This window comes from Lactuca virosa, chromosome 6 (genome assembly GCF_052849685.1).
Source record: "Lactuca virosa cultivar CGN04683 chromosome 6, Lactuca_virosa_CGN04683_v6, whole genome shotgun sequence".
NCBI lineage: Eukaryota > Viridiplantae > Streptophyta > Magnoliopsida > Asterales > Asteraceae > Lactuca > Lactuca virosa.
In genome coordinates, this window is record NC_136431.1 from 184,906,332 (window position 1) to 184,933,487 (window position 27,156).

General features: G+C 32.1%; 4 protein-coding genes and 2 long non-coding RNA genes across 7 annotated transcripts; 3 read left to right on the forward strand and 3 right to left on the reverse strand.

Annotated features, from left to right (window-relative positions):
• Window positions 1-1,669: 1,669 nt before the first annotated feature.
• Window positions 1,670-3,576, forward strand: LOC145122749 (putative membrane protein At4g09580). The gene is made up of 4 exons (XM_079058319.1): window positions 1,670-2,237; window positions 2,527-2,797; window positions 2,869-3,039; window positions 3,123-3,576. The coding sequence occupies exons 1-4, from the start codon at window positions 1,978-1,980 to the stop codon at window positions 3,249-3,251; spliced, it is 831 nt and encodes a 276-aa protein (XP_078914445.1). The 5' UTR covers window positions 1,670-1,977; the 3' UTR covers window positions 3,252-3,576.
• Window positions 3,577-4,515: 939 nt separating this feature from the next.
• LOC145119096 (uncharacterized) lies at window positions 4,516-8,935 on the forward strand. Of its 2 annotated transcripts, XR_013713673.1 has the most exons (4): window positions 4,516-4,556; window positions 5,448-5,545; window positions 6,591-6,789; window positions 8,579-8,935. It is a non-coding gene; the product is annotated as an uncharacterized LOC145119096 (long non-coding RNA). The 2 variants fall into 2 exon arrangements; XR_013713672.1 differs by lacking the exon at window positions 4,516-4,556 and having other exon boundaries at window positions 5,389-5,545.
• A 1,830-nt stretch (window positions 8,936-10,765) lies between these two features.
• On the forward strand, window positions 10,766-14,745 carry LOC145120203 (beta-amyrin synthase 2-like). Its single transcript, XM_079056015.1, has 17 exons — window positions 10,766-11,022; window positions 11,105-11,380; window positions 11,542-11,739; window positions 11,898-11,982; window positions 12,064-12,230; window positions 12,312-12,500; window positions 12,608-12,721; window positions 12,800-12,919; window positions 12,992-13,114; window positions 13,193-13,291; window positions 13,390-13,446; window positions 13,529-13,575; window positions 13,672-13,815; window positions 13,903-14,080; window positions 14,174-14,254; window positions 14,363-14,446; window positions 14,533-14,745. The coding sequence occupies exons 1-17, from the start codon at window positions 10,822-10,824 to the stop codon at window positions 14,644-14,646; spliced, it is 2,277 nt and encodes a 758-aa protein (XP_078912141.1). The 5' UTR covers window positions 10,766-10,821; the 3' UTR covers window positions 14,647-14,745.
• LOC145120205 (phosphatidylinositol-glycan biosynthesis class X-like protein) lies at window positions 14,636-16,263 on the reverse strand. The gene is made up of 6 exons (XM_079056017.1): window positions 16,187-16,263; window positions 16,050-16,106; window positions 15,722-15,815; window positions 15,316-15,652; window positions 15,077-15,231; window positions 14,636-15,001 (listed from the first exon to the last, which is right to left on the reverse strand). Exons 3-6 carry the CDS (start codon window positions 15,806-15,808, stop codon window positions 14,693-14,695), a joined length of 888 nt encoding a protein of 295 aa, XP_078912143.1. The 5' UTR covers window positions 15,809-15,815; window positions 16,050-16,106; window positions 16,187-16,263; the 3' UTR covers window positions 14,636-14,692.
• A 747-nt stretch (window positions 16,264-17,010) lies between these two features.
• Window positions 17,011-21,181, reverse strand: LOC145120204 (beta-amyrin synthase 2-like). Its single transcript, XM_079056016.1, has 16 exons — window positions 20,928-21,181; window positions 20,568-20,843; window positions 20,130-20,327; window positions 19,941-20,025; window positions 19,612-19,778; window positions 19,261-19,449; window positions 18,892-19,005; window positions 18,693-18,812; window positions 18,500-18,622; window positions 18,313-18,411; window positions 18,108-18,211; window positions 17,879-18,022; window positions 17,613-17,790; window positions 17,429-17,509; window positions 17,245-17,328; window positions 17,011-17,158 (listed from the first exon to the last, which is right to left on the reverse strand). The coding sequence occupies exons 1-16, from the start codon at window positions 21,126-21,128 to the stop codon at window positions 17,045-17,047; spliced, it is 2,277 nt and encodes a 758-aa protein (XP_078912142.1). The 5' UTR covers window positions 21,129-21,181; the 3' UTR covers window positions 17,011-17,044.
• A 2,529-nt stretch (window positions 21,182-23,710) lies between these two features.
• On the reverse strand, window positions 23,711-24,916 carry LOC145118686 (uncharacterized). The gene is made up of 3 exons (XR_013713408.1): window positions 24,690-24,916; window positions 24,065-24,145; window positions 23,711-23,944 (listed from the first exon to the last, which is right to left on the reverse strand). It is a non-coding gene; the product is annotated as an uncharacterized LOC145118686 (long non-coding RNA).
• Between the last annotated feature and the right edge of the window lie 2,240 nt (window positions 24,917-27,156).

Here is a 27,156-nt window from a genome sequence, read left to right on the forward strand (position 1 = left end):
TAAATATGAAAGAGAATATGTCAAAATGACAATTTTTATAAAGTTGAAGTGTTAATATAGTATTTTCAAGTTGAATTTAGGATAGAAAGCGAAAGAAAAGAGAATTCATAGGGACCTCTAATGTAAATTTCCAATTGAAAACTCTTTTCTTTCTCATCGGCATTTGGTCACCCACTTGCGGAGCCGAGCTTGGCATGCCGAGTACTGTGCCGAACCCATACCGTCTAGCCTAAGACATTTATCCATGATACAAATCTTATAAAATTTTGGTTACTTTTGTTATTAAGCTTTTTACAAAGGTTTATTTGAGAATGTGAAAAACATTGAGTTTTTGACCAAGATGGTGTTTTTGAAAAAAATATTTACCAAATAGGTGTGGTTTTAAAAATATTTACCAAATAGGTGTATTTTTAAATTTTTTTATTTTTCTTAAAATTTCAGTTTTTTTAATCATTTTGCTGATTTTTTATTATACATTTTTTATTTTATTTTTTACTTTTTGCTATAAAAAAGGTGTTTCTTTTGTTTATATACATCAAACAAGAGAAAAAAATGGTTTGTACACTGCTCAACGGTTTAGAAAACAAAAAAATGAGAATGTTTTTTTTTCTAATTTATTATTATTATAGTATCTACATAAGAAATAAAAATCAATTTTTTTATTGTTTTGTATTATTCGTTGAGTTTTTTTTTCTTGTTGCATCTAAACTCTAGATATACAAAAAGAAAAGAATTGTGTATTTTTTGCTAATATATACCAAATCAATTGAAAAAAAATTGTTTGCTGGTCTTGTTGGTTTAAATTAAAAAAATTATTGGTACAATGTTTTAAGTACCAAACCAACAAAAATTTTAACAAATACAAAACAAAATAAAAAAATATCTGAAATAGCTTGGTTCGATAACCATTATTTGAAAAAAAAATTAAAAGAATAAGACATAAAGTCGAATAAACCAAACAAAATATACGAAAACATATTCAATATTTTTTTGTTTGGTTCATTCGACCATTTTTTTATTTTCAGATAGTGTTTATCGAAATAAGCTATTTCGAAGTTATTTATTTTGTAAGAAGCAATTGTTGGTTTTGTAAACATTATACCAACACTTTTTTAATCTAAACCAACAAAGACTTTTTATAAAAACTAACAAACAATTTTTTTTTTCAATATGAACCGATAAATATCATTTTAAGTAAAAACCATCTGAATAATTAATATGCTAATAAACGGGAACATGGGAAAACAATTCTAAAATTAAACAATTGATTTGGTATATATTATTTTTAAATATATACATGTCGTAACAAAAAATAAGAAAAAAAAAACCATTCACTTTTTTTTGTGTTCTAATCCTTGGAGCAATGTACAAACCATTTTTTTTTGTTTTTTCTCTTATTTGATGTATATAAACAAAAGAAACACATTTTTTATTGCAAAAAGTAAAAAAGAAAATAAAAAAAAATATTCTAAAAAACAGCAAAATGATTAAAAAAACTGAAATTTTAAGAAAAAATAAAAAAATTTAAAAATACATCTATTTGATAAATATTTTTAAAACTACACCTATTTGATAAATATCTTTTTCAAAAACACCATTTTAGTCAAAAAAATCGAAAAACATTCCACTCAATTGGAATTTTTGTAATGTAAATATATGGAACCAAAAGGATATTCTCAACGCAGAAATCGCCCAATGTCAAACCCTAATCAATTGCATCGAATATTTCCAAATCTCAATGATAATCTCACCAAAAGGAGAGAGAAACCACAAAATGGGAAATTCCTCAATTCGTCATCGTCATATAATGATCAACAGAATTGCCTCACAAGCTAATCCAAGAAGAAACGTATTTGGGTTCCTCATCTCCCAATTTCGTGCCTTAAATGCAGTGCTAAAGTTTCCCTAAAATCCCATTTATTTATCCAACCCAAAAGTCTCCATTACGGGCAAGAAAAGCAAGAAAAATTGGATTAGATGGAACAAGAACAGATTGAAACAAGCTCTTCGTCTTCATTCTCACCTTCAATAGTGAACGATGATAAAAATGATGAAAGTAAGGTGAAATCATTAGAAATGTCATCAAAATTTCCATTAACGGCCTGGGAGATGGCGGGTGCAGCCGGTGTTGTTTTCGCTTTCGCCGTTGGTCTCCTCGGAGTTTACCTCACCTTGCCGGATTCTGATTACAGCTTTCTCAAGCTTCCAAAAACACTTGAAGATCTTCATATCCTCAGGTAATAAATCGAATCCATTACGATTTTGGGTTCATTCTTCATGTAAGATTAGATCCTTTTAATCAATTTTGAACGATTCATAATTCTTCTTCTTCATATCCCCTGTTTTATTTTCGATTAGCAAACACGTAAGCGTCCATTAATCGTCAACGTCTTTTGCAATCAACAAACATAAGATATCATCATATTGATTTGAAATTTTGAATCTTGTCTTTGAATTCTAAAACAATTTCGTAGCTTTACACAACCGATCATCTCATTATCAATATCCTTTCTTGATTTTTGTCAGAGATCATCTCGAGAGATATACAAGCGACTACACAGTTCAAGTCTTAGTGGGGTATTGCACTGTATACATCTTCATGCAAACGCTTATGATCCCAGGAACTGTTTTCATGTCGCTTCTCGCTGGATCCCTTTTTGGGGTTTTAAGAGGTGTAGCGCTTGTTGTCTTTGCTGCTACAGCTGGTGCTTCTTCTTGCTACTTTCTATCTAAATTGATTGGGCGACCCCTTATCTTGTCTTTATGGCCCGATAAATTGGTTTTCTTTCAAGATCAGGTTAGCTTACTGTATATATAGCTTACCATATTAAGTCGTGATTGATGATTTTTTTTTTTAAAAATAATTAGGTGGCTAAAAGGCAAGATGGGTTATTGAACTACATGTTATTCTTAAGGTTGACTCCAACTTTGCCTAATATGTTCATAAATGTTGCTTCACCAATAGTCAATGTGCCTTATCATACATTTTTAATGGCGACTTCTATTGGGCTAATTCCAGCTGCTTATGTCACAGTTAAGGTATTATTTATAAATTTTCTTTGCAAATTTGAGATTACAATGCTCTTTTTTTTTTTTTGTATTAATTATTTAGAATTTTACAGGCAGGAATAACTCTTGGAGAATTACGGTCAATTGGAGACCTATATGACATCCATTCAATAGTAACATTGTTTCTCATTGGGATTGCATCTGTTACCCCTACACTTATAACCAAAAAGAAAGAATCATAATAATTTGATTATAAAGTTTCAAATCAACCCCTCTCGGGTATTCAACTCTGTACAAAATTACGAATTTACCCTCCATTTGCACCTGGGGTTTTGTTGGGATTCAATGGTTGGTGCTTCAGATGTTAGAGAGGCACAAACAGATATACAAGGGTAAAACGGTAAAAAGTTTAAGATAGAGCTTACTTACTCCTTTATGTTAATAATAATCCTGGTAGAAAGAATCCTGGAAAAGATGGATTCTATTTTATGAAATGTGATCAAGGGTTCAAAGATGTAAACTTTCTTTTATCTTGATTAATAAGATAAGAAATGTTTAGCTATATAAGTGTCATGGCTGTTTTTATTTTTTAAACACAAGTTTCTGGTGTTTTAGCTATAGTATATAATTAAGATTATTATTACAATTTGTAGCGGGTCTGCATTCAACACGAAACATGATTTTGTGAATATTTCAATACCTTTAACCGATCAATGACTTAAAATCACAATAATTATATACTAAATTAAAAAACATATATACATATATTTCAATACCTATATTATATATCTTGAAGAGCAAAGTATTGTTCTTTCTTGCACTGATCACAAAATCGTTCAAGCATAAGCGTGCGTTCATAATTGTGTATGTGATGCCCTCTCTAGGTCGACGTACACATCAAAAACTCTTTACATTCCGAGTATTTCTTAGCATAAACCTGGATTAATACCCGAAACCCGGTTAAGGCTATTACCCAAAACCCGGACCGGTTTGGCATATTCTAGTTCAACGGTTCCGGTTTTGGTGTAGTTTTCCGGATTTAAATCTCATCCATAGGTCATAAAGACTAAATGTAAATGTGTACAATAACAAGTTTAATGGCTTATTTAAAAAGATGCAATAAGGATTAAACGTATACAAAGTAAAAAAGATATCTCCCTTTTAGTCCTCTATAATCTCTATAATTCATAATGGAAAAAAACCTAATTGTCATGTGGAGATCGAGAATAAAGGAAAGGGGCGGTAGCGGTGGTCAATATGGTAGGTAACAATGGCGGCGGTGGTCGATGGGGAGGGCGACGACGATTGTCGGTGTAGGGGTGAAAGTGGTGGTCGGATGCAACCGGTGAAAAGAGAGGTGATGTCTTTGTAACGAGGAAGTGGTGGAGCAAGGTGATCGAGAGGAAGAAAGCGTCGAAGGGCACAAAGGGGCAAATGAGAAAGATGACTCAGCTAGCTAGTGAACAGAGTGGCGATGTCTTCGATTAGATTCTTTCATTTGATTTTGAAAAGTATGTTTACCCGCGATGCGATTCGTTATTTCCCAAGTAAGTGATTGAATAGAGTTTGTTCCATGTTAATTGTTTCCTGGGTTATCGTTGAAGAATCTATTCTATGTTTTTTTTGCAAGTTAGGGAGTATTTGACTAAGTTTATTTAAGGAGTTTTTTGACTTATTATCGGTTCCACATCGATATAAACAAAAAAAGAGTGTTTGGATAAGGATGCGTACATATAATGGGTATCCGCTTTTGGAACTGGAACCACCTCGGAACCGTTGGTTCTGGAACTGAAACCGAGGTTCGATAGTTCCGGTTCCGATTCCTAAAAGTGGGAACCGCCTATGACCGGCTTCGGTTTTTATTTTTTAGGAACCATTACCCGCCGGGTAACCGCTGGAACAACGGTTCTGAAATATTAAAATTTAAAAATACTTAATACTTAAAAGAATTGATCGTAACAACATTTGATGACTAAGACATATGTGGAGACTATCTAATTGGATATATGTTGAGACTATCTAATTGGATATTGAATTATATTTTAAAACGATTATTTTTTTGCCGTTGTAACTTATATCGTAATAAACTGGTTATAATATTTATTTTTTGTTTCAATGACAAAGAATTATTTTGCACTAAAGAAATTAAAAAAATGATGTAACCGGGTTACCCGTTCTGGACTGAAACCGTCAGTTCCGGAATTAGATCCAAAAATTTAAGAACCTCCTAAATCGGTTTCGGTTCTAACTTCATAGAAACTATCGGTTTCGGTTCCGGCGAAATGAGACGGGTACCATCTATGTTCATCCCTATATTTGAATGACAATTTTTTAAAAATAGGTTATAGCAGATGATACCTCTAATAAGTCAATTTTGATAAGTTGTCTACACTAAAACTAATAAAAAGTTTTTCTTTGTTGATATGCTGCGACACCAGACAAGAAAAACACACAGCACGCCTCCATTCTTCTCTCATCGGCTCGATTCCCGATTGCTCACCGCCGGATACCGTCGCACCCGACAGATTCGATTCAGGTGCGATTTTCTTCATCCTGCTTTCGTTCAACTGCATTTTGCCTGCTCTCGATTTTCCTTTTTCCCCTTATTTTAGTTGAAATCGAAATCATATGAGTTTGTTGAAATCCAAATCTACGTGATTTCTGCAAATTTTAGATTTATGTGTGAAATCAAAATCGTGTTATGGCTGCAACAGAAACACCATTAGCCAATTATTTTTTGTAGTATTTTCTAATATCCTAGTTTATCTCTATATTCAATTAGTCTGTACAGTGTCACTGCAATGGTGTATTGCTACTGTTCATAACTGTTCAGTTGCTCCTGTTTATAATAGGACCATACACATTGTGTTCATAACAGGAACATACATATTGGTTTGAATGATATTCTTAAGATGCTTATATGATACTTGAATGTAGTTTAGGTTATGGACACCAACAATGATAATCTTGTTGATAGTGATACATCAAAATAAGTCATAATATAAAAGGAAGCCCTTTTTGGTAATTTTACATATATAAGCAGTTTTTTTTTTTTTGCCAAACACCCCCTTAACCTATCCAAGGGTTCTTACTTGTTAACTAAGGTGTATTTGTTAAGTGTTTTTTCAAGTATGTAATTGATTAGGGTTTGTTGAATGGTTTGTTGTTTCTTCATTTCTCATAACTGTATTTGTCTAGTTGCTGTATCCTGTTGTTGTAGCTGAGTAAGATGGCTTCTTTTATTCCTGTGCCGGTGGTTCTTTTAAATCATAACCTTGGTAGTGAAGATACAAGCCATCAGTGACTCAATGTTTAGTTTCATTGCAATGTTTTGGTAATTTTTGGATTGCTATGACCCATGATTCGTGCTTCATGAAATCAGTCTCAAGATTCCATTCTTTATAGCTCTTTTGTCTAGTACTCTTTTTTCGTTTTTTTTTTTTTTTTAATTCATCTTTGCTTTTCAAAATATGTGTGCCTCAAGTTTAGTATTATAAACCGGATGTGTCGATAAGTTGACAATGATTGAATGGATTTTGTATTTGAAGTTGAGATTAATGATTTGAGATTATCCCGTGCAGAATGTTTTCGGTTTCAAGAATGTCTACAAGCGGAAAAGGAGCAGCCTTGGAACTACGTCCTCTTGTGTTGGCGTTTGGTGTGAAGCAAAAAATCAGGTGGACATCTGTCATAGGCTCATAGCGTTTGATGATGAGAAAATGATGGTAGGCAATGCTGCAAAGTACTAGATGGCTTGGAACCCTAGTAACATTGTCCTTGGTAAGTTATTTTTGTCTTCATTTCCCATTTTATATTTTTCTTTGGAATCTAAAAGTTGAAAGAATAGGGGCACCATTTTGTTGTTACCTGTATCTTAATTATCGATTGATTTTTATATTTTGATTCGTCTTGCTAATGGGAATCCTCTAAACTTTAAGATATAAATAGGCTCATTGGGAGGAGGTACAACGAGCCTAAAGTGTAGAAGATTATAGCATAGTTGCCTTTCAAGGTGGTGATTGGACTGATCTTATAGTTCTTGGGCACAATGACATTCATGTAATTAGGTCCAGCATTAGGTGTCATTTTTATTCTGAGTAGGAGGGAAGTAAGCGCCACTAACACAAAATTGTTATGGACTACTTTGTCATTATCACTTCGAGTAAGCTTAGAGGCTAATATTGCATCCCACACGTGATAGCCTCATCCCCATTCAAACTTTTGGAAAATTGTTTACCATTAAAAAATCCTCCGACATTTTTCTGTAGCTTTGGGATCCTACTCGAACCCCAATAAGAACTATATCATGATATCATCAACTTCATGCTTCTCCATGTTGGTTTCCTTTAGACATTTTCTATCCAACTTAATGCATTTCTCAAAGTATTTAGAGTTTATTTGATCAAATTTAGCATTGTTAATTGTAGCTGTAAAACCATTATCATCAAGCAAACCATCAATGACTATAGTTGAAGTGGTAGATGACAACAAATTTTGCTCTCTCACAGACAGTTTTGAGCCTCATCATGGCTTTCACATTAACTATCAGGTTCTTATTTTGTTTCTTTTTCAAGTCTTTAGCAAAACTGTCTATTATTCTATTCTTGAAAAGCTCTCCGCCCAGGTTGGCGTCCCCTCTAAAAGCTTTGATCTTAATCTTATTTTCTTCACCGACATTAACTTCAAAGACATCTACATCAAAAGTACCACCACCCATGTAGCTGCTTTGGAAGTTGATGTCTGTGAGAAAAATAAGATTAAACTCAAAACTCTTGGAGGGGACACCAACTTGGGTGGAGAAGATTTCGACAATGGACTTATAGATAATTTTGTTAAGGACTTGAAAAAGAAACACAATAAGAACCTGGTAGTTAATGCCAAAGCCATGATGAGGCTCAAAACTGTCTGTGAGAGAGCAAAGTGTGTTGTCCTCTTCCACTTCAACTATAGTAGACGTTGATGGTAATGATTTTACAGCTACAATTAACAAGACTAAATTTGATCAAATAAACTCTAAATACTTTTAGACTTGGATGGAAAATGTCTAAAGGAAACCAACATGGAGAAACATGAAGTTGATGATGTGGTTTCTGTCGGCGGTTCCAACAGGACCCCAAAGCTACAGAAAATGATGGAGGATTTTTTTTAATGGTAAACAACTTTACAAAAACCTGAATGGGGACGAGACTGTCGCGTATAGGGCTGCAATATTGGCCTCTAAGTTTACTCGAAATGATGATGACAAAGAAGTCGATAACAACTTTATGTTAATGGAGCTCACTTCCCTCCCACTGGGAATAACAATCATTTATAATGGTCAATATAATTACATGGATATTCTTATTCCCAAGAACACACCCCTACCAAAGTAACCATTCACATTGTTTACTATTTTTAGTTAGAGTATGCTTATTTTTAATTTATTTACCTAATAAGTCATTTGTCAAAATGTAATTTCGTTTTTAATGGCTTCACAAAAAGGGCTAGAACACAACACATTTATATACTTTGTATGCATTTATACAGTTTGTACACAGTTTATGGATATTGTGGTAATCAACTTTGGTAGGTTATGAAAGACAACCACCCAAGCAAGAGATGAAAATGAATAAGAAGACAAAGGATTTTGAAAGCTAAGTTGAGCAAGAAGTCAAAGGATAGAGCATGATTGTGCAGTGGAAAATGGAAATCCTCTAACTTTGTATTAGTATAATGTTAGAGTTTTAGGGCAAGATGGGTGGTTATTGTGAAAGCCTTTTTTGGTCAACTTGATCCCTTATTTATATAGTTTGTATTATACAAACACCAAACTAGATTAGCTTTTTTGTAAATTGGATTGGGTAGCAACTCTAATGTGTTTAAACACCAAAAAAATTCAAACATGTGGATGGTTTGCCTTAGTTTTATGAATCTTGAAATTTGAATACATTTGAATTCACGTTTACAAATTTGAACTTTGCACATTTAATCTATACATTGCCTTATTTTGGGTAATGAATTTTGCTTTTGGACACTCACGTAATCACATTCTCCAATTTGGTTAATGAACGTATGCGCAAAACTGTTTTTACTTTGCACATCGGGTATTTTGCACTTTTGGACCTTATACATTTGATTTGCGCATTGACCATCCAATTTGGGTGATGAACACCATAACACATTTCTAATAGGTAAACGAATTAACACTATAACATTGGTCCACTTTTTATATCAAACATAAATGATCAACATTGGGCCTTACAAACCAAAATGGTCAACATTAGATCTTAGCTAGCCCACATATATAAACCAATGACCTACGTACTTAACCCTTGTACAACAAAACACCCCAACAAGGATTATCAAAAACACAAATAAGGATATCATAACCCTAATGATAAATAACATTATAGGACCTATTTTCACTTAATGCTTATGAAACAGTATGAGCTTCATTTCGTTAAACTTTCCTTTGTGTCATGAGCTGGGAAGTTATTCATCATACAATTCAAAGAATCCATAATCTTGTTTCTCACTTGGGAAATACATGCAACCAAAGTATTTTCTTCCAAGGGTTTTGTCACTCCAAGACACTGAAAATCACGCAACTAGTCCACAATAGCACCTCCTAAAGGCTGCTTTCTCACTCTTCGAACTCTAGTTTGTGATGTTGAACCACTTGATCGACCTTGAGAAACAATTACTTTGTGGAGTTCAAATCATAGCAGAATAGAAGAAAATGGAGTATGGATCCCCATCTTTTTGCCTGAAATTGAGAGGAGGGAGTTCGATACAATCATTTAAATGCGAATTAGGACTACACTTATTGGCACATCACATACAATGAAACCGGATAACTTGAAGGAAACCGAGCATGTTGTCAACATTGAAAAAATTGGGAGATGTGATGGAACAAAAAATAATGCAATGTCAAAATCAAAAATTATGAAAATGTAGTGTCTTTGTACCATTTACCGTTTTATATATTTTTAATCATTTTTAAAGCCCCCACAATGAGAGCCTAATGGTTGAGTGATTCCACACAAAATACTGCTAGTGTTCAGAAATTGACTTATCAAGTTGATCTTGAGATGGGTTGACATAGGCCACTGAGATGATATAATTTACCCTTTTTTTAATCATTTTATTAAAAAATGTGAAATTGAGAGGGATAGAAAGATGATCATTTCCATAGCTCAAGGATGGTTGAAAGATAGAGTGGGAAGAAAGAGAAAAACTGACTCATGTGATGTGATGGAAAGATGGAAACATGACCATTCCCAACCCTCTTAGGTTTAACTTGTTAGTGGTGAATGGACTCCATAATGTTGACTACGAGACATGAGAATTTGAGTGCACTCATTGATTGTGTATGGTGATTGTAATAGTTGAGTAATTCAAATTGGATTGCATGTATGGATTGGGTGACCAAAAAATCAAATAACTCAAAAAGTCATTGATTGGTGATTAATGGAAGTAAGTATCTTTGTGGATAAAAATTAAACAGCAAGATTTTATAAAAAAATATTTTACCTGCCTATTGTGTATAGTGATTGCAATAGTTGAATAATTCAAATTAAACTGCATGTATGGATTGCGTGACCAAAAAAATCAAATAATTCACATTAGAATAAAGTAATGATTCCACCATACCTAATATACTATTTACTGATATAAAATCGTGTGTCACTTTAAGAAGTAATCCCATAAGTTAGTATCATAAATTATGTTCATAAATTCACATTTCTCAATATAAAAACACTACACCCTACCACACTTTTCCCATATTTCCTTCTCAATTTCATTCACTTAATACTTTCATGACAAAACAAAATGTGGAGATTAAAGATAGCAGAAGGAGGCAATGATCCAAATCTCTATTCCACAAACAAGTTTATGGGGAGACAAATATGGGAGTTTGACCCGAACCATGGAACCCCAGAAGACCGAGCCGCGGTCGAACAGGCTCGAACCGAGTTCTGGAACCATCGACACCGGGTCAAGCCGAGTAGTGATGTCCTTTGGCGCATGCAGGTTGAACAAAAATTTAAACTCATTGATATTTGTTTAATTGTTTATAAAATATGCGGATAATATTTATTTATATAATGTGTAGTTTTTGAAAGAGAAGGAATTCAAACAAACAATAGCTCAGGTGAAAATAGAGGATTCTGAAGAGATATCATGTGAAAAAGCTACAACCACACTGAAGAGGTGTGTCAGCTTTTTCGCAACCTTGCAGGCCAGTGATGGTCACTGGCCTGCTGAAAATGCGGGTCCACTGTATTTCATACAACCGTTGGTTATCTGTCTGTATATTACCAGTCATCTTGACGTTGTTTTCCCAGAAGAATACCGTAAAGAAATTCTACGGTATTTATATTGTCATCAGGTACAACTATTTTTAAATCGGAACGTATGCAAGAAATAACAATGTACTTCCATTAGCATATTATATTTCCAACTTTTTTCTTATTAAGACATCTTAAGAAGAAATGAAACTATGATGATATAACAAACAAATCAACAAAAGTACATTACTATTGCTTACAGAATGAAGATGGTGGATGGGGGTTTCACATAGAGGGACATAGCACGATGTTTGGGACAACTTTAAGTTACATTTGCATGCGGCTTTTGGGTGAAGGTCTGGATGGTGGTCTGAATGGTGCATGCACCAAAGCCCGAAAATGGATCTTGGATCATGGCACTGTCACCACTATCCCATCATGGGGTAAAACATGGCTTTCTGTAAGACATTTAAGTTTTTCTTTTTTCATTATATATATATATATATATATATATATATATATATATATATATATATATATATATATATATATATATATATATATATTCTTTAGTTTCTATATATATGTAACAAACTTATAAAATATTATTTGTTTTAGATACTTGGTGTGTGCGAGTGGGCAGGAACCAATCCTATGCCTCCAGAGATCTGGATCCTCCCTTCTTTTCTTCCTATGTATCCAGGTTAGTGAATTAATAGTGAATACTGTCTGTTTCTTTTTGACTTATTGGTCTTAATGGGCTTGGCTTAATGGACAAATGTAGCTAAACTATGGTGCTATTGTCGGCTTGTATACATGCCAATGTCGTATCTTTATGGAAAAAGATTTGTGGGTCCTATTACTCCTTTGATTCTACAACTTAGAGATGAACTTTACTCACAACCCTACAATGAAATCAATTGGAAGAGTATAAGGCATTTGTGTGCAAAGGTGAAATTTTTTACTATTTATAAAAAGTTTAGTTTGCATAATAATACTTACTTACCCTTGTGCAGAAACTTATTATTTCAGGAAGATTTATACTATCCTCATCCGTTGCTACAAGATTTAATGTGGGATAGTTTATATATTTGCACTGAGCCTTTATTAAATCATTGGCCATTTAATAAATTAAGAAAGAAAGCATTGGAGACAACAATGAAACATATCCATTATGAAGATGAGAATAGTCGATATATTACCATTGGTTCAGTTGTAAAGGTTAGATAATCTCATAATCTAAATATCTAATAGCTTAATTATATTGTTTCCTCCTATTATATTTGAAAAATCTACTAAATTATTTCAAAGTACAATCCTTTGTGTAGGCGTTGTGTATGCTTGCATGTTGGGTTGAAGATCCAAATGGTGTTTGTTTCAAAAAGCATCTTGCAAGAATCCCTGATTATATTTGGGTTGCTGAAGATGGAATGAAAATGCAGGTTATATAAGAATCTAAACATAAAAAAATATAATAAATTTTATAATTCTAGAAGTTGATTGTTATAAATTTGAAACAGAGTTTTGGAAGTCAAGGGTGGGATGCTAGTTTAGCTATCCAAGCTCTATTGGCTACTGATCTTACAGAAGAAATTGGGACTACTTTGATGAAAGGACATGAATTTATTAAAGCTTCACAGGTTTTTAAAACTCTTAAAAACAATTTTTTATGTTTTTTTACTAAATTGTTTAATCATTAATTATTGTTTTAGGTTAAAGATAATCCTTCTGGAGACTTTAAGAAAATGCACAGACATATTTCAAAAGGGTCATGGACTTTTTCAGATCAAGATCATGGATGGCAAGGTTCAGACACAACTGCTGAAGAATTGAAGGTATGATGTGAGATGCCCATAATCGTAATTTTCCAAATCGCGTTTGTTCTTATGGTCAAATTACTGTTTTGCCCCCAGTGTTGTCTCCTACTCTCAACAATGCCACCAGAAATTGTTGGTGAAAAAATGAAACCAGAGAAACTGCAAGATGCTGTCAACATAATACTTTCTCTACAGGTCTAATTTCATTCCTAAAATAAAAATAGACACAAATATTTGGATTCTTCAATGGGAATTCTAAACATTTTAACTTGATTGTGATGATAATATTATAGAGCAAAAATGGTGGGGTGGCATCATGGGAACCATCAGGATCATCAGAATGGTTGGAGGTATTTTAGTAAATTAAAAAAAAAAAAAAGTTTGTTAAATTAAAAAGATTTGATATTTATATTTTATACTCCTTCATCATAGATTTTCAATCCTACAGAGTTCTTTGCTGACATTGTCATTGAACACGAGTAAGATTCCTACATAAGTTACCATTTCAATATCTTCTTTGAAACCACAAAATGACCATTTTACCCTTCAAGAGACTTATGAAATGTCTTGACTAGGTATGTTGAGTGCACATCATCAGCAATGCAAGCACTAGTTATGTTTAAAAAGTTATACCCTCAACATAGAAGAAAAGAAATAGAAAGTTTCCTCACATGTGCAAGTGGATACATGGAGAAAATACAAATGCAAGATGGATCATGGTTTGTTTGTTTGTTTGTTTTTTTTTTTTTCATTAAAATCAACTTTTTTTGTAGTTTTTAACAAATGAGAGAATTTGTGTATATTAGGTATGGAAACTGGGGAGTGTGTTTTACATATGGTACTTGGTTTGCTCTTGGAGGATTGACAGCTGTCAATAAGACATTTGAAAATTGTCACGCAATTCGAAAAGGTGTCAAATTTTTACTTGAAACACAGCTGGAAGATGGTGGTTGGGGAGAAAGCTACAAATCATGTCCAGAAAAGGTAATAATTCAATGAGAATATGAGATAAAAACTTGTTTTAGAAAAATAATAATAATAATAAAATGAATAATCTTTTTGTTGGTTTATAAACAGAAATACATACCCCTTGAAGGAGGCAGATCTAACTTGGTGCATACTGCATGGGCTATGATGGGATTGATTCATTCTCAACAGGTCACTTTTTTATTTAAATTCTAAATTCTAAATTCTAAATTGAATTATAATATTCATTTTCTTTTGTAGTTTGTAATATATTAATTAATTTGTTCAAAACATATATAGATGGAAAGAGATTCGACACCCCTACACAGAGCAGCTAAGTTATTGATCAATTCCCAGTTAGAAAATGGTGATTTTCCACAACAGGTAACAAAAAATAAGTTGAATCAAGTAAAATTAAATGAAAAATGAAAAAAGGTGTTACATTTATCGTTTTTGTTTACATAATACAGGAAATAACTGGAGTCTTTATGAAGAACTGCATGTTGCACTATGCATTGTATAGGAATATATACCCAATGTGGGCCCTAGCTGATTATCGCAAGAAGGTGTTGCTAAAGATATAAAGAAATAAAAAGGAAACAGTTTTGATGTAATGAAACTTGTAACATATTAAGATTGTTTAAAATTAATGTAGCTTTCACTTTCAGTGTTTGGATAATAAAGACATGCAATGAAAATTGAGAAAGCAGATACAACAGCTGAAATAAAAGTAATCATAGAGACAATTTTTGTATGTTCCACAATTCCAGAAGGTACTTCCCATAAAATAGAAGCAACATTTGATGACGTAAGACTAACATCATTGTCATTGGTTGAAATTAAACAGCTTTTGTTATGTGGGTCCCCTTCAATAGTGCAGTGTAGAAACAAATCAGGAGACCCAAATTCAATTCTTGTATAACCATATTCTCCCAAAGGCTGAAAAAAATAAATGTAATTCAATCAATTGATGTAAAAAAACACAAATGTGTTTAGAGCTTTAGATTCACATACCGCATAACGTGCATGTAATGGAAGCTCAATCTTGAGTTCCCAATTGTTCTTGTTTTTAGGGTTCAAATCCATGTGAATTTCAATAATTGACCGATTTGCCCTTATGGTAGGTGATTCTAAATCAGTGTCCCCGAATACAGAAGCATCAGTAAACACTGCAAAAAAGAAAAGAAAAAGAAGATAGTGTCCTTAATCTTTTTGAGTACAAGAATTACTTGAAGGGTATGAGTGTAATTTACCACCACGTTGAGTAAGATGTTGAAGCTCGAATGGGTCGGTGAATACTCCAGAGGGGAGTCGTTCAATAACTATGGCTTTACATGAGAGTGATTGGAGATTAGATGAAATTTCTTGATGGATTTTGATTTTAATGGAAGATGTTAGACGCCTGTGAGAACCTTCACCAATTAAATTTCGCCCTAAAAGTGATAGTTTTGGGATGAAATTGTGTTTAGTTTGCAGCATTTCACAGGATCCATGAGGGAGGTTATTGGTTATGAAATCTTGGAAAACTTGATCGATTATGGTGTTGTGTTTATGAAAGTATGCTTCTGTGATGTATCTATGGCTTCCCAACTGAAAACGATAAAGAGGAACAATTAAAGACGAATTATATATGAAAATGGAAGGAAATAGAATTCTCACCTCAGAAGAATATGAAGAGGAATGTGTGGAATCGATAATACCAACAAGCAGAGACAATACGATTCCCAATTTCAGATGATATTCCATGAAACAACTGGAAACAAAGATACTATAAGATGGAGAGATAAATCTAATTTGAAGAAAAATTGCTGAGTGTTGATGTTTTCTCGAAAGGCATCCAATTTGTTGAATTCAATAATGAGTAGTGAACAGGCAATTCATCGAACACCTTGAATGCGTTATTCAAAAACCCATCAAATCAATCGATTTTTCTTTTTAAAATAACAACGAGAAATTAATTCTGCAACGGGAGAGTGCTCAGATTTACCTGCAAGTGCAAACTAGTTTCTTTGATTTCGGGTACGAGTATGAATCTTCTTCAAACCTGAAATAAGAAACATGTTTTTATTCATTTTACTCCTTACAACCGATGGAAAACAAAAGTCAAGAACAAAATCAACCGACCTTCCGTTTGTATATTGGCGTGTGAGGAAGATCAAAATGTAGAAAGGAGATGGACTGATGAGTGATGGAGTTCTTATTTTACGATGATAGCAAAAGCAGAGTAGCAGACCCTTTAGATTTATTTAATGTAAAGATGAACCCCTCTGGTTCTAGGAAATGACGCATTAGCTATCATTTTGGTAATTTATGACATTTCTATCTTATAAAGTTAAATATAAAGAAATGTATGTTAGAAATAAGTGAAATATAATAGTTTTATACTATATTTAAAAGGTTGATATTAAAAATTATCATTATTTTGAAGAGAAAAAGTCAAAAATTTCTGATCCAATCAACCGTTTTTTTTAAATAATAAAAAATTAGCTCATTCATCAAAATAACCATCAATTTCACATATGTCATCTGCAAAATTCATACTTAGAGTATCGTGTGGTCTTTTTGCATATGAAATGATGTCATCTATGAGAGTAATGTTCTTTGGAAACTTTATTCATGAAGTACAAAACACACATATTATTTCATGATAACTCATATATTTATATAGGCTAGGACCATTACATAATTTGAATCGAGGAACAAAACATAATAAACAGAATTATACAAAAAAAAGAAAAAGGCTCTTTAGTCTTTACATTTCTCTCTTGACCACCTTATATTCCCTCTTTAGCATCCTTCCTCTTTCTTGAACACATGAGCCTTTGCTTATATATATATATATATATATATATATATATATATATATATATATATATATATATATACCGATAAATAATGAAGAGAATTAATGATAATTTGTTTTCTTTATTAATGTAACATATTCTTTATATATATACACATTGAAATGACTGATTTGCCCACTTAGATGCCTTTGAGAACGAGCTTGCGATAGTCAGCAAGAGCCCACATCGGGTATATATTCCTGTATAGTGCATAGTGCAGCATGCAGTTCTTCATAAACACTCCAGCTATTTCCTGACAAAAATTAATGTAACACTTGTTTTCATCATTTACTGCTATTTTCCATTTTTTAAATTTAATTTAACTTCATTTTTTGTTACCTGTTGTGGAAAATCACCATTTTCCAACTGGGAATTGATCAATAACTTGGCTGCTTTGTGTAAAGGTGTCACATCTCTCTCCATCTATATATTTTGAACAAATCCATTCAAATATTACAAACTACATACATAAAAAAACAAACATTATAATTATATATAGAATTAAAAACACAAAAAAACTAACCTGTCTAGAATGAATCAATCCCATCATAGCCCATGCAGTATGTACCAAATTTGATCGACCTCCTTCAAGGGGTACGTATTTCTACTTATACATCAACAAACGATTATTTAATTTATCGTATTATATCATCATTATTATTATTCTTGAAACAACTTTATGTTATGTGATTATATAATAGTGTTACCTTTTCAGGACATGATTTATAGCTTTCTCCCCAACCACCATCTTCCAGCTGTGTTTCAAGTAAAAATTTGACACCTTTTCTAATTGCGTGACAATTTTCAAATGTCTTATTGACAGCTGTCAATCCTCCAAGAGCAAACCAAGTACCATATGTAAAACACACTCCCCAGTTTCCATACCTAATTAAAACCCATAAGTTTCTCAAGTTTAAACCAAAGAAAATAAGTCTTATTTTAATGCAAAAAAGCACAAAAAACAAAAACAAACCATGATCCATCTTGCATCTGTATTTTCTCCAAGTATCCACTTGCACCTGTAAGGAAAGTCTCTATCTCTTTCCTTCTATGTCCAGGGTATAACTTCTTAAACAAAACGAGTGCTTGGATTGCTGATGATGTGCACTCAACATACCTAGTACTCAAGACATTTTCGTAAGACTCTTGAAGGGTAAAATTGTCATTTACTTTCATTCAGTTTAGAAAAGAAACAATCTTACTCATGCTCAATGACAATGTCAGCAAAGAACTCTGTAGGATTGAGAATCTCCAACCATTCTGATGATCCTGCTGGTTCCCATGCAGCTAGCCCACCGTTTTTGCTCTATATCATCATCAAGATCAAATTAATTTATTAATTATTAAATGATTTTCCTTTAAGTGTTTCCATGAAATGGAAATGAGAGAAAATGTATATACACTAACCTGTAAGGAAAGTATTACATTGACAGCATCATTCAGTTGCTCAGGTTTCATTTTTTCACCAACAATTTCTGGTGGCATTGTTGAGAATAGTAGACAACACTGAGGACAAGATAGTAATTCGACCATTAGATCAACAACCCTTTTGAAAATTTTCAATTTTCGACATCTAGAAAGATTTGTATTATACCTTTAATCCTTCAGCAGTACAATCAGAAACTTGCCATCCATGATCTTGATCTGAAAAAGTCCATGACCCTTTAGAGATATGTCTATGCATGCTTTTAAAGTCTCCAGAAGGATTATCTTTAACCTAAAACAAGAATTAAAGAATAAGTAATCCAGTAAAAAAGTAACAAAAATGTGTTATGAGTTTTAGAGACCTGTGAAGCTTTAATGAATTCATGTCCTTTCATTAAAGTAGAACCGATTTCTTCTGTAAGATCAGCAGCCAGTAGAGCTTGGATAGCAAAACCAGCATCCCATTCTTGGCTACCAAAACTCTATTTCAAAAAATTATAACAATCGACTTTTAGAATTATAAAAATTATGTTTTCTTTTAATGTTGGATTTTTATATAACCTGCATTTTCATTCCATCTTCAGCAACCCAGAGATAATCCGGGATTCTTGCAAGATGCTTTTTGAAACAAACACCATTTGGATCTTCAACCCAACATGCAAGCATACACAACGCCTACACAAAGGTGAAATATTTAGCACTTTGTCTTTCTCAATCCTTCTTTCTACTTAGGTGTATCATAGTATCCTACTTTCATTCTTAGTATTGCAATTTTTTTCCTTATAAAGAAAGCATTTTTGTTTGAAATATATATATGCAACTGTAATATCCTACCCAATTATTCTTATTGTGTATGGTTAATTATTCTTTTTTGTGTATGTATGTGGTAGTTTATGGTTGATTAAGTTATTAGATTAACTAACTACTAACCTTTTCCACTGAACCAATTGTGATATATCGGCTATTTTCATCTTCATAATGGATATGATTCATTGTTGTATCAAGCGCTTTCTGTCTCAATTTATTTAATGGCCAACGATTTAGTAAAGGCTCTGTGCAAATGTTGAGACTATCCCACATTAAATCTTGTAGTAATGGATGAGGATAGTATAAATCTTCCTGAAATCATAAGTTAGATTACTTTAGGCATATAATTAGAAAAATCGGGCAAGCATTTTGAAAACAAAATGTAATAGAAAGAAATGAAAGTAGGGGTGATATAATACACAAATAAATAAAAGTACATTTGCTATTTCTTGCATATAGTTGTAAATTTTTTACCTTTGCACACAAATGCCTTATACTCTTCCAATTGATTTCATTGTAGGGTTGTGAGTAAAGTTCATCTCTAAGTTGTAGAATCAAAGGAGTAATGGGACCCACAAATCTTTTTCCATAGAGATACGACATCGGCATGTATACCAGCCGACAATAGCACCACATCTTCGCTGCATTTATATAAAAAGTTAAAAATATATATAGTATTAGTTTTATATAAATAACTAAATATACAAGAAACAAGTTTGCGAATCTACCTTATATCTGAATGAATCAGGTCATATATGATGTATCCATTAAGCCTATTAAGTCAAAAGAAGTCAGACACTAACCTGGATACATTGGAAGAAAAGAGGGAAGGAGCCAGAACTCCGGTGGCATAGGGTTGGTTCCTGCCCACTCGCACACACCAAGTATCTAAAGCAAATGATATTTTATAAGTTTGTTTCAAATATATAGAAACTAAAGAATATATAAAAATATATATACAAAATGAAAAAAGAAAAACTTAAATGTCTTACAGAAAGCCATGTTTTACCCCATGATGGGATAGTGGTGACAGTGCCATGATCCAAGATCCATTTTCGGGCTTTGGTGCATGCACCATTCAGACCACCATCCAGACCTTCACCCAAAAGCCGCATGCAAATGTAACTTAAAGTTGTCCCAAACATCGTGCTATGTCCCTCTATGTGAAACCCCCATCCACCATCTTCATTCTGTCAATTCCAGATATACTTTTTAGAATTGAAAAGACGTAAATGAAAGAAATAGAAACATTGTAGTTTTATATATTTGCCTAATTGTAGCAATATCATGATCATCATCCAAATGGAAAACAGTTTCCACTGCTATACCTAGGGTGATTTTTTATAGTATAATGTTTTAAGAAGAAAATAATGAAAAGAAACTGCTTTGACGCAAAAAGAAATGAAGCTAGGATTCTATAAATACCGTACCTGATGACAATATAAATACCGTAGAATTTCTTTTCGATATTCTTCCGGGAAAACAACGTTAAGATGACCGGTAATATACAAACAAATAACCAACGGCTGCATGAAATACAGTGGGCCCGCATTTTCAGCAGGCCAGTGACCATCACTGGCCTGCAAAGCTGAGAAAAAACTGACACACCTCCTCAGTGTGGTTGTAGCTTTTTCATACGATATCTCTTCAGAATCTTCTATTTTCACCTGGGCTATTGTCTGTTTGAATTCTTTCTCTTTCAAAAACTACACACATTATATAAATATTATCCACATATTTAGTAAACAATACCAAAACAAGTATTAATGATTTTAAAATTTTCTTTCAACCTGCATGCGCCAAAGGACATCACTACTGGGCTTGACCCGGTGTCGATGGTTCCAGAAATCAGTTCGGGCCTGTTCGACTGTGGCTTGGTCTTCTGGGGTTCCATGGTTCGGGTCAAACTCCCATGTTTGTCTCCCGATAAAATTGTTTGTGGAAAAGAGATACGGATCATTGCCTCCTTCTGCTGTTTTTAATCTCCACATCTTTTTATGTTATGAAAGTATGAAGTGAATGAAAAAGAAGATAATATGGTGAAAAAGTGTGATGGGTGTAGATGTTTTTATATGATGAGGATTGAAGGTTTATGATGCTAGATTTTGATTTTTGTTGTGAGATTATGGTCCACAGGTTGAGTCGTTGTCTTTTTGAGATCACGAGGTCAAACGTAATTAAGTAGATGTTGAAATGATGAATCTTTTTTATAACTTTGGTTAAAATAGGACATGTGAACAGGGAGGAATATGAGTATAAGGATATTTAAGTAGGAGTAAACTTAAAATAACTAATATATGGTATATAATTTTAGTGATAAATGCTTAATTAAGAAAATATTAATTTTGATTATTATTTTATTTTTTAAGGATTTTTTTTCTTATTATTGTACGATTATTGAAGGTTAAAGTTTTTTTTGACATAATTATTTACTTTTGTTAATTGTTTATAAAATAAACATATTTTGTTGTTTTCCTCCTAACTTTATTGATTAGAAATTAGTTAATTGGAGCAATGTATTCCCAATTTCGGTTTAACCATCTATGAACACCCTATGCAATATACTCAATCCAATCAAATGGTATTGTAATTACTTCCTGAATTTTCTTCAATTCTTTATTTTTTGGATTACAACATCGCTTAATTATTGTCATATATATATATATATATATATATATATATATATATATATATATATATATATATATATAGATGTTATAACCCGTGGAAATCACGGTGCTCAAAATAAAATAACATATAAATTATAAAATAGTATCAATAATTGATTTGCAAAAAATTCTTTTCTTGATGTTATGTTCATCACAAGCATTGTAGTTTATTTGTTTTTTTTCGTAAAACGACATTGTAATATGTATTATAGCATTGCACTTTCAAACACAATAGTAAATAAATGCGTAAAGTATAACGTATAAAAAAATATTTTCACCAAAAGAGAATTACATTGTAACATTTTTGAAATTTCAACATTTATTAACCATTATTTAGTTATATTTTACCATTATTTAGTTATATTTTATAAAGTGTTATAAATTATAGCGTGGGTAAAAAAATTAAACAAAGACAACAAAACCTGCTTACATGGGGGAAATCATTATGTTGTTTTTATTAAATGTTACAATTTATAACAATGTGTCAGTGTAATTAAAAGGTTTTTTTTTTTTAAATTTTAAATCATGAAATAAAATAGATTTTTTTATTAATTTTTGGACTTTTTTTTTAGAATTATTTTTAAAAAAAGGTACCTGGCGTTTAAGAATAGTTACTTGAATGGTCCCCATCAATGATTTTTTTTAATAAGAGTACATTGAATCATGTAACATATAATAACACGGTATGGTAAAATGGTCACTTTTTATAAAGTTTGTTAAAATTGTAATTTCACTTTATTGAAGAATACCTTAATGAGTTTATTAAGAAAAAAAGTTTAACGATTTAATAAATTTTAAATAAGTTATATCAATTTAAATCAGTTTACATAAAGTTTAAGACCAACTTCAATATTTTTTTTTTCAAATTTTTAGGTTTATTTTAGGGGTAAAATAGTCATTTAAATAAATTAAACATTTTTTTTGGTTTTCAGTTTTCACATTTATTGAAGAGGTAATTATAAATTTAAATAAACCAATTCAAATGGCTAACTTGTCATCGTTTATGTTTATTGATTAAAGATTTCCTAAAGAATAGCAATTAGTTAATAAGTTATTTAATTATACATTATTGACTTACTATGTTTATCTTGCATAGTTATACAAATAAAAAGATTTAATTGGCTGATTAGTAGGGATTGTAATATTATCGATTTCATTTGCTCAATTATAAGGATATTAACCGAAAGAATTTTTATATAAATTAAATGGAATGACGAAAATGAAGGAACATATGGGAAAAAGAACATATGTGCAATGGACGAATTATGTTCCTGATTTAATGAGATTGTAATTGAGTTTGAATGTTTTTTGCATATTATGTTCCTGCTTTACTATAATGTGAGTTTAAATGACCAAAAGACCATTTTTAGTATTTCACTTTGCAATTCTTGGGGGGGGGGGGGGGGGGGGGGGGATGTTGGGAGGTAGCTGAGGAATTGACATGACACATAAATGATATTTTTATTAGTATACATCTTGTACGTCAGTTTTTGGACCTTTTTGCAATTTTGGGTTACATAATTAATTTGAGAGTGTATTGCTATAATTGACAGGAATGTTCAGCGACCATCTGATTATTTGGGTTACATAATTAGTCTAATATCTGTTCTAACAAAACAAACCATCCAAATGAAACAATCATGGGATTTGTATCGATAGAAATCCTTTCTAGATTAAAAATGGAATTATTATTAGTAAAAGATATAAATCAATTTAAACAGAAAGATAATAATTAATACGGTAGTTACAGGCAACTGAAAAGTAGAAAAATTAAAAAGAAAGAAGAGAATAATGAAGTGAAAATTTATATTCATGAGAAAAAGAAGCAAAATTGAAGGGAAAGTGGATGGATTGATTGATTGAATCATCAACTTTAGGTCTTGAAAGAATAGACTTGTCCCCGTAACACCTATTTTGTGCACATTCTTATGACATGCTTGAAAGAATTAGATATTCATCTACAAGAGGATAATAGAAAAAATTGCAATTTGAAATTTCATAGTTGCAAATTTCATACTTGCTTGCCACGGGTACAACCATTTCAAGAATCTCAATGAAACTGCACTTGAATCAATGTAAGGATCAAAAAGACTCTTAAAAAGCTTCACTTCTCTTCAAGCTCATGTGTGCAGACCTACCTGTAAAATTCATTGAGCTAAGTGAGCTCTAAAGAATGATTCAATAACTTCAAATAAAGTTACAATCTGACAACTATTTCTCATGAAGAGTAGGAGGACCAAGTTGTCATTTGTTATCACCTTTACTATTTCACAACACCTCATTTCCTTGTGAACCTGGTGCAAGGCACATAAATTCAGTCATGCAGCTTGATCATCAACCTGTTAAAGTCAGGTATAGATTGGGTGTGTAAAAATATACATTTATTGCCATGTTTACAATGACCTTTACTGAAATAATGGCACATATTTGTGGGATTCCCTCTCTTTTACCTCTTACAGTCAAATCTCCATAAGTGGAATAACAATCTCCATATAACTTGTGATTTCTCGATTATACAATTTGAATGTTTACTTAAACCTATAAATTGATTATAATTTAGATACCTACAATCATCAAGACTCATGTTTAGATAGTGTAATGACGAGTCCCGATGAGGGGTGGGGGTCGGTGATGTGATTTGTAGAGCCGGTGGGATTAAACATGGTCAATGTAAATGTAAAATCCGGTTGTATTAAAAAGAAGGTGATATGAGAGGTGAAGGAGCTCCTTTAAGTCATAATAGTCCCAGTCAGGGAATGTTTCTTACTATGATACTGGAATAACAACTAAACCTAATTTGGAAAACCCAGTAAGCAACAACTGATTCAAACCTTAAATCGTATAGAAACATTCAAAATAAAGAAAAAATGTACCGTTTTTTACCTAGAAAGAAGCAAGGGTGGCGGTGAGTGGTGTTGTGCGATGGATGTTGTGGTGAAACATAGGGTTTCTCGAGGGCATTATGAGATGGTGGTGCGGTGGTGTCTGATGATGTTCAAGCAGTGGCGATTTAATAGCCTATTCGATTCAAATTTGACGAAGACTCCCTGATTTATTGTGATTACCTTGAACAATCAGTTGAAGATATTTTGATAGTTGATTGCACAAAATTCGGCAACTGAAGTTTAGGGATTCAGAATTGATTACAAATTTGATATCGATTGATGAATTGGGCGGGAGAAAATAGAGAGAAGTGCCGGAGAGAATGCAACGTGGAAGAAGATGGTCTAAAAGAAGGACATGTGGCATGTAGGAGAGGTTTTTATTAAGAAATGATATATATATATATATATATATATATATATATATATATATATATATATATATATATATATATATATATAATATTTTCTTAAACGGCTAATTTACAAACTAGCTAAATCTATTTAGAAACCAAAACCTTCACCCCAACCAAGATTTTCCTCGTTCTATTGATGGATGGACACCTTACCAACAACTCTTATACCACTAGGCCATAGGAGTGGAAGAACTGGGACGATGGTTGCAATCCAATCTCACATGATCTAATTTGAAGAAGTAAAAATATATAATACTATTTCCTATAGAAAAAAGGTGGAAATAACAAAGAGAAATTTAATAGAAGGGGAGAAAAATTGAGATCCCTTGGATATTTGTTATATTATGTCATAATGGTGTATTTGATGCAATTTTTAACAGTTCAATGACTGAATAGTATAAAAACATCATATGCGTATCTAATAAAGAAGAAGGTAGGTCCTAGGACCTACTTAAAATTTGAATTTCATTTAAAATATATATACCACAAAAATTAGGAACTACCTTAGAAAAAGTAGAGGACCTACCTTGAGTTTGTTTTTTAAATAAAGGGAAAATGACATAAATGCCCTACAAACGTTTTAGGGTTTACCCATTTAGTCCCTAAAGTTTTTGTTGGGCTTTATGGGTCTCTAAACTAGGATATGACCTGCTCTTTTAGTCCCTGTCAACCTGTAATAGCCGGTTCAGTGACCTTTTAGACCAAAAAACTCACATTGTGCCTCTATAAAGCCAAAAAAATAAGTCCGGGGATCAATTCGTACAAAAAAACTCTTCTTCTTTTCTTCTAAAGCCGATTCACACTTAGACACCCTTTTGGGTCAGACCAATTTGATGAGTCCGATAAAGGGGAAAAGACCCAAATGGTTGCTTTCTTCAGCTAGTTCTTCTTCTTCATAAGTATCAGGTCACTTGGGGCAGTTACTATTCTTGTTTATATCCAGGACAATCTTGGTCGTCGGTGGGGGTATGGGATCGTGGCTTTGGTGATTGTTACGGGATTGGTGATCTTCTTGTTGGGTACAAAAAGGTATCGTTTCAAGAAGCTTGTGGGTAGTCCGTTAACACAAATAGCTTTGATATTATTGGGGGCATGGAAGAAGAGACATATGGAGCTTCCTTCATATCCTTCCTTATTTTTCAATGTGGATGATGTTGTAATCAACAAAGGAGCTGATAGCAAGAAACGTTGCCACACAACAAAGAATATCGGTGAGTACTTTTCATTTTCTATTTATTTGTCTTTATAACTAGATTTAGCTTCTGCTTTTTATAGATGATAAATTCTATCATGGTGGAGTATTAATTTATTTATTGAAAAGGTTCATGAGTTTGAGAACATGTGTAACCAATAGAAAGTAATTTCAACATTTGTTCTTCTATAAAATAGTTTATTCTTAATTTCCTTTTAGCATAATTAAATAAAAATCATCCATACTATATTAACAAGTTGGCATGTGTTTTAGTTTTCTTTTTCGGTTGATAATTAAACATTAGATGATAAAGAATCTTGACTTGATTTGATGCATTTTCTTAGTAAAAGAATGTACGTATTATCATACTATACTATAAAGAAAACATTTTTCCTTTAACCACATCAATTTGAAACTCCCAACTATTTTTCTTTTCACCACATTCATTTGAAACTCCCATGACTTTTCAATTTCTTTCTAATAATGATTATAAGTTGGTTAATAAGGTTAAATAAATATCAAACCTAAAGTGTAATCATAAATAAACTAAATTTCAATATTAAAAGAATATCTTTACTTCTACTTATAAAATTATGTATTTAACTTTTAACATATTATACTTAATATATTAGATTTAATATATTGTTGTATTTAACCATTATCAGTTAAAGCTACAACTTTTGAACAATTTGGATAAAATACTTAAATTGTTAATTTAATTATAAAATTACATGGTCAACAAGGAAGCATTTTTCCTTTAACCACATCAATTTGAAACTCCCAACTATTTTTCCTTTCACCACATTCATTTGATACTCCCATGACTTTTCAATTTCTTTATATTAATGATTATAAGTTGG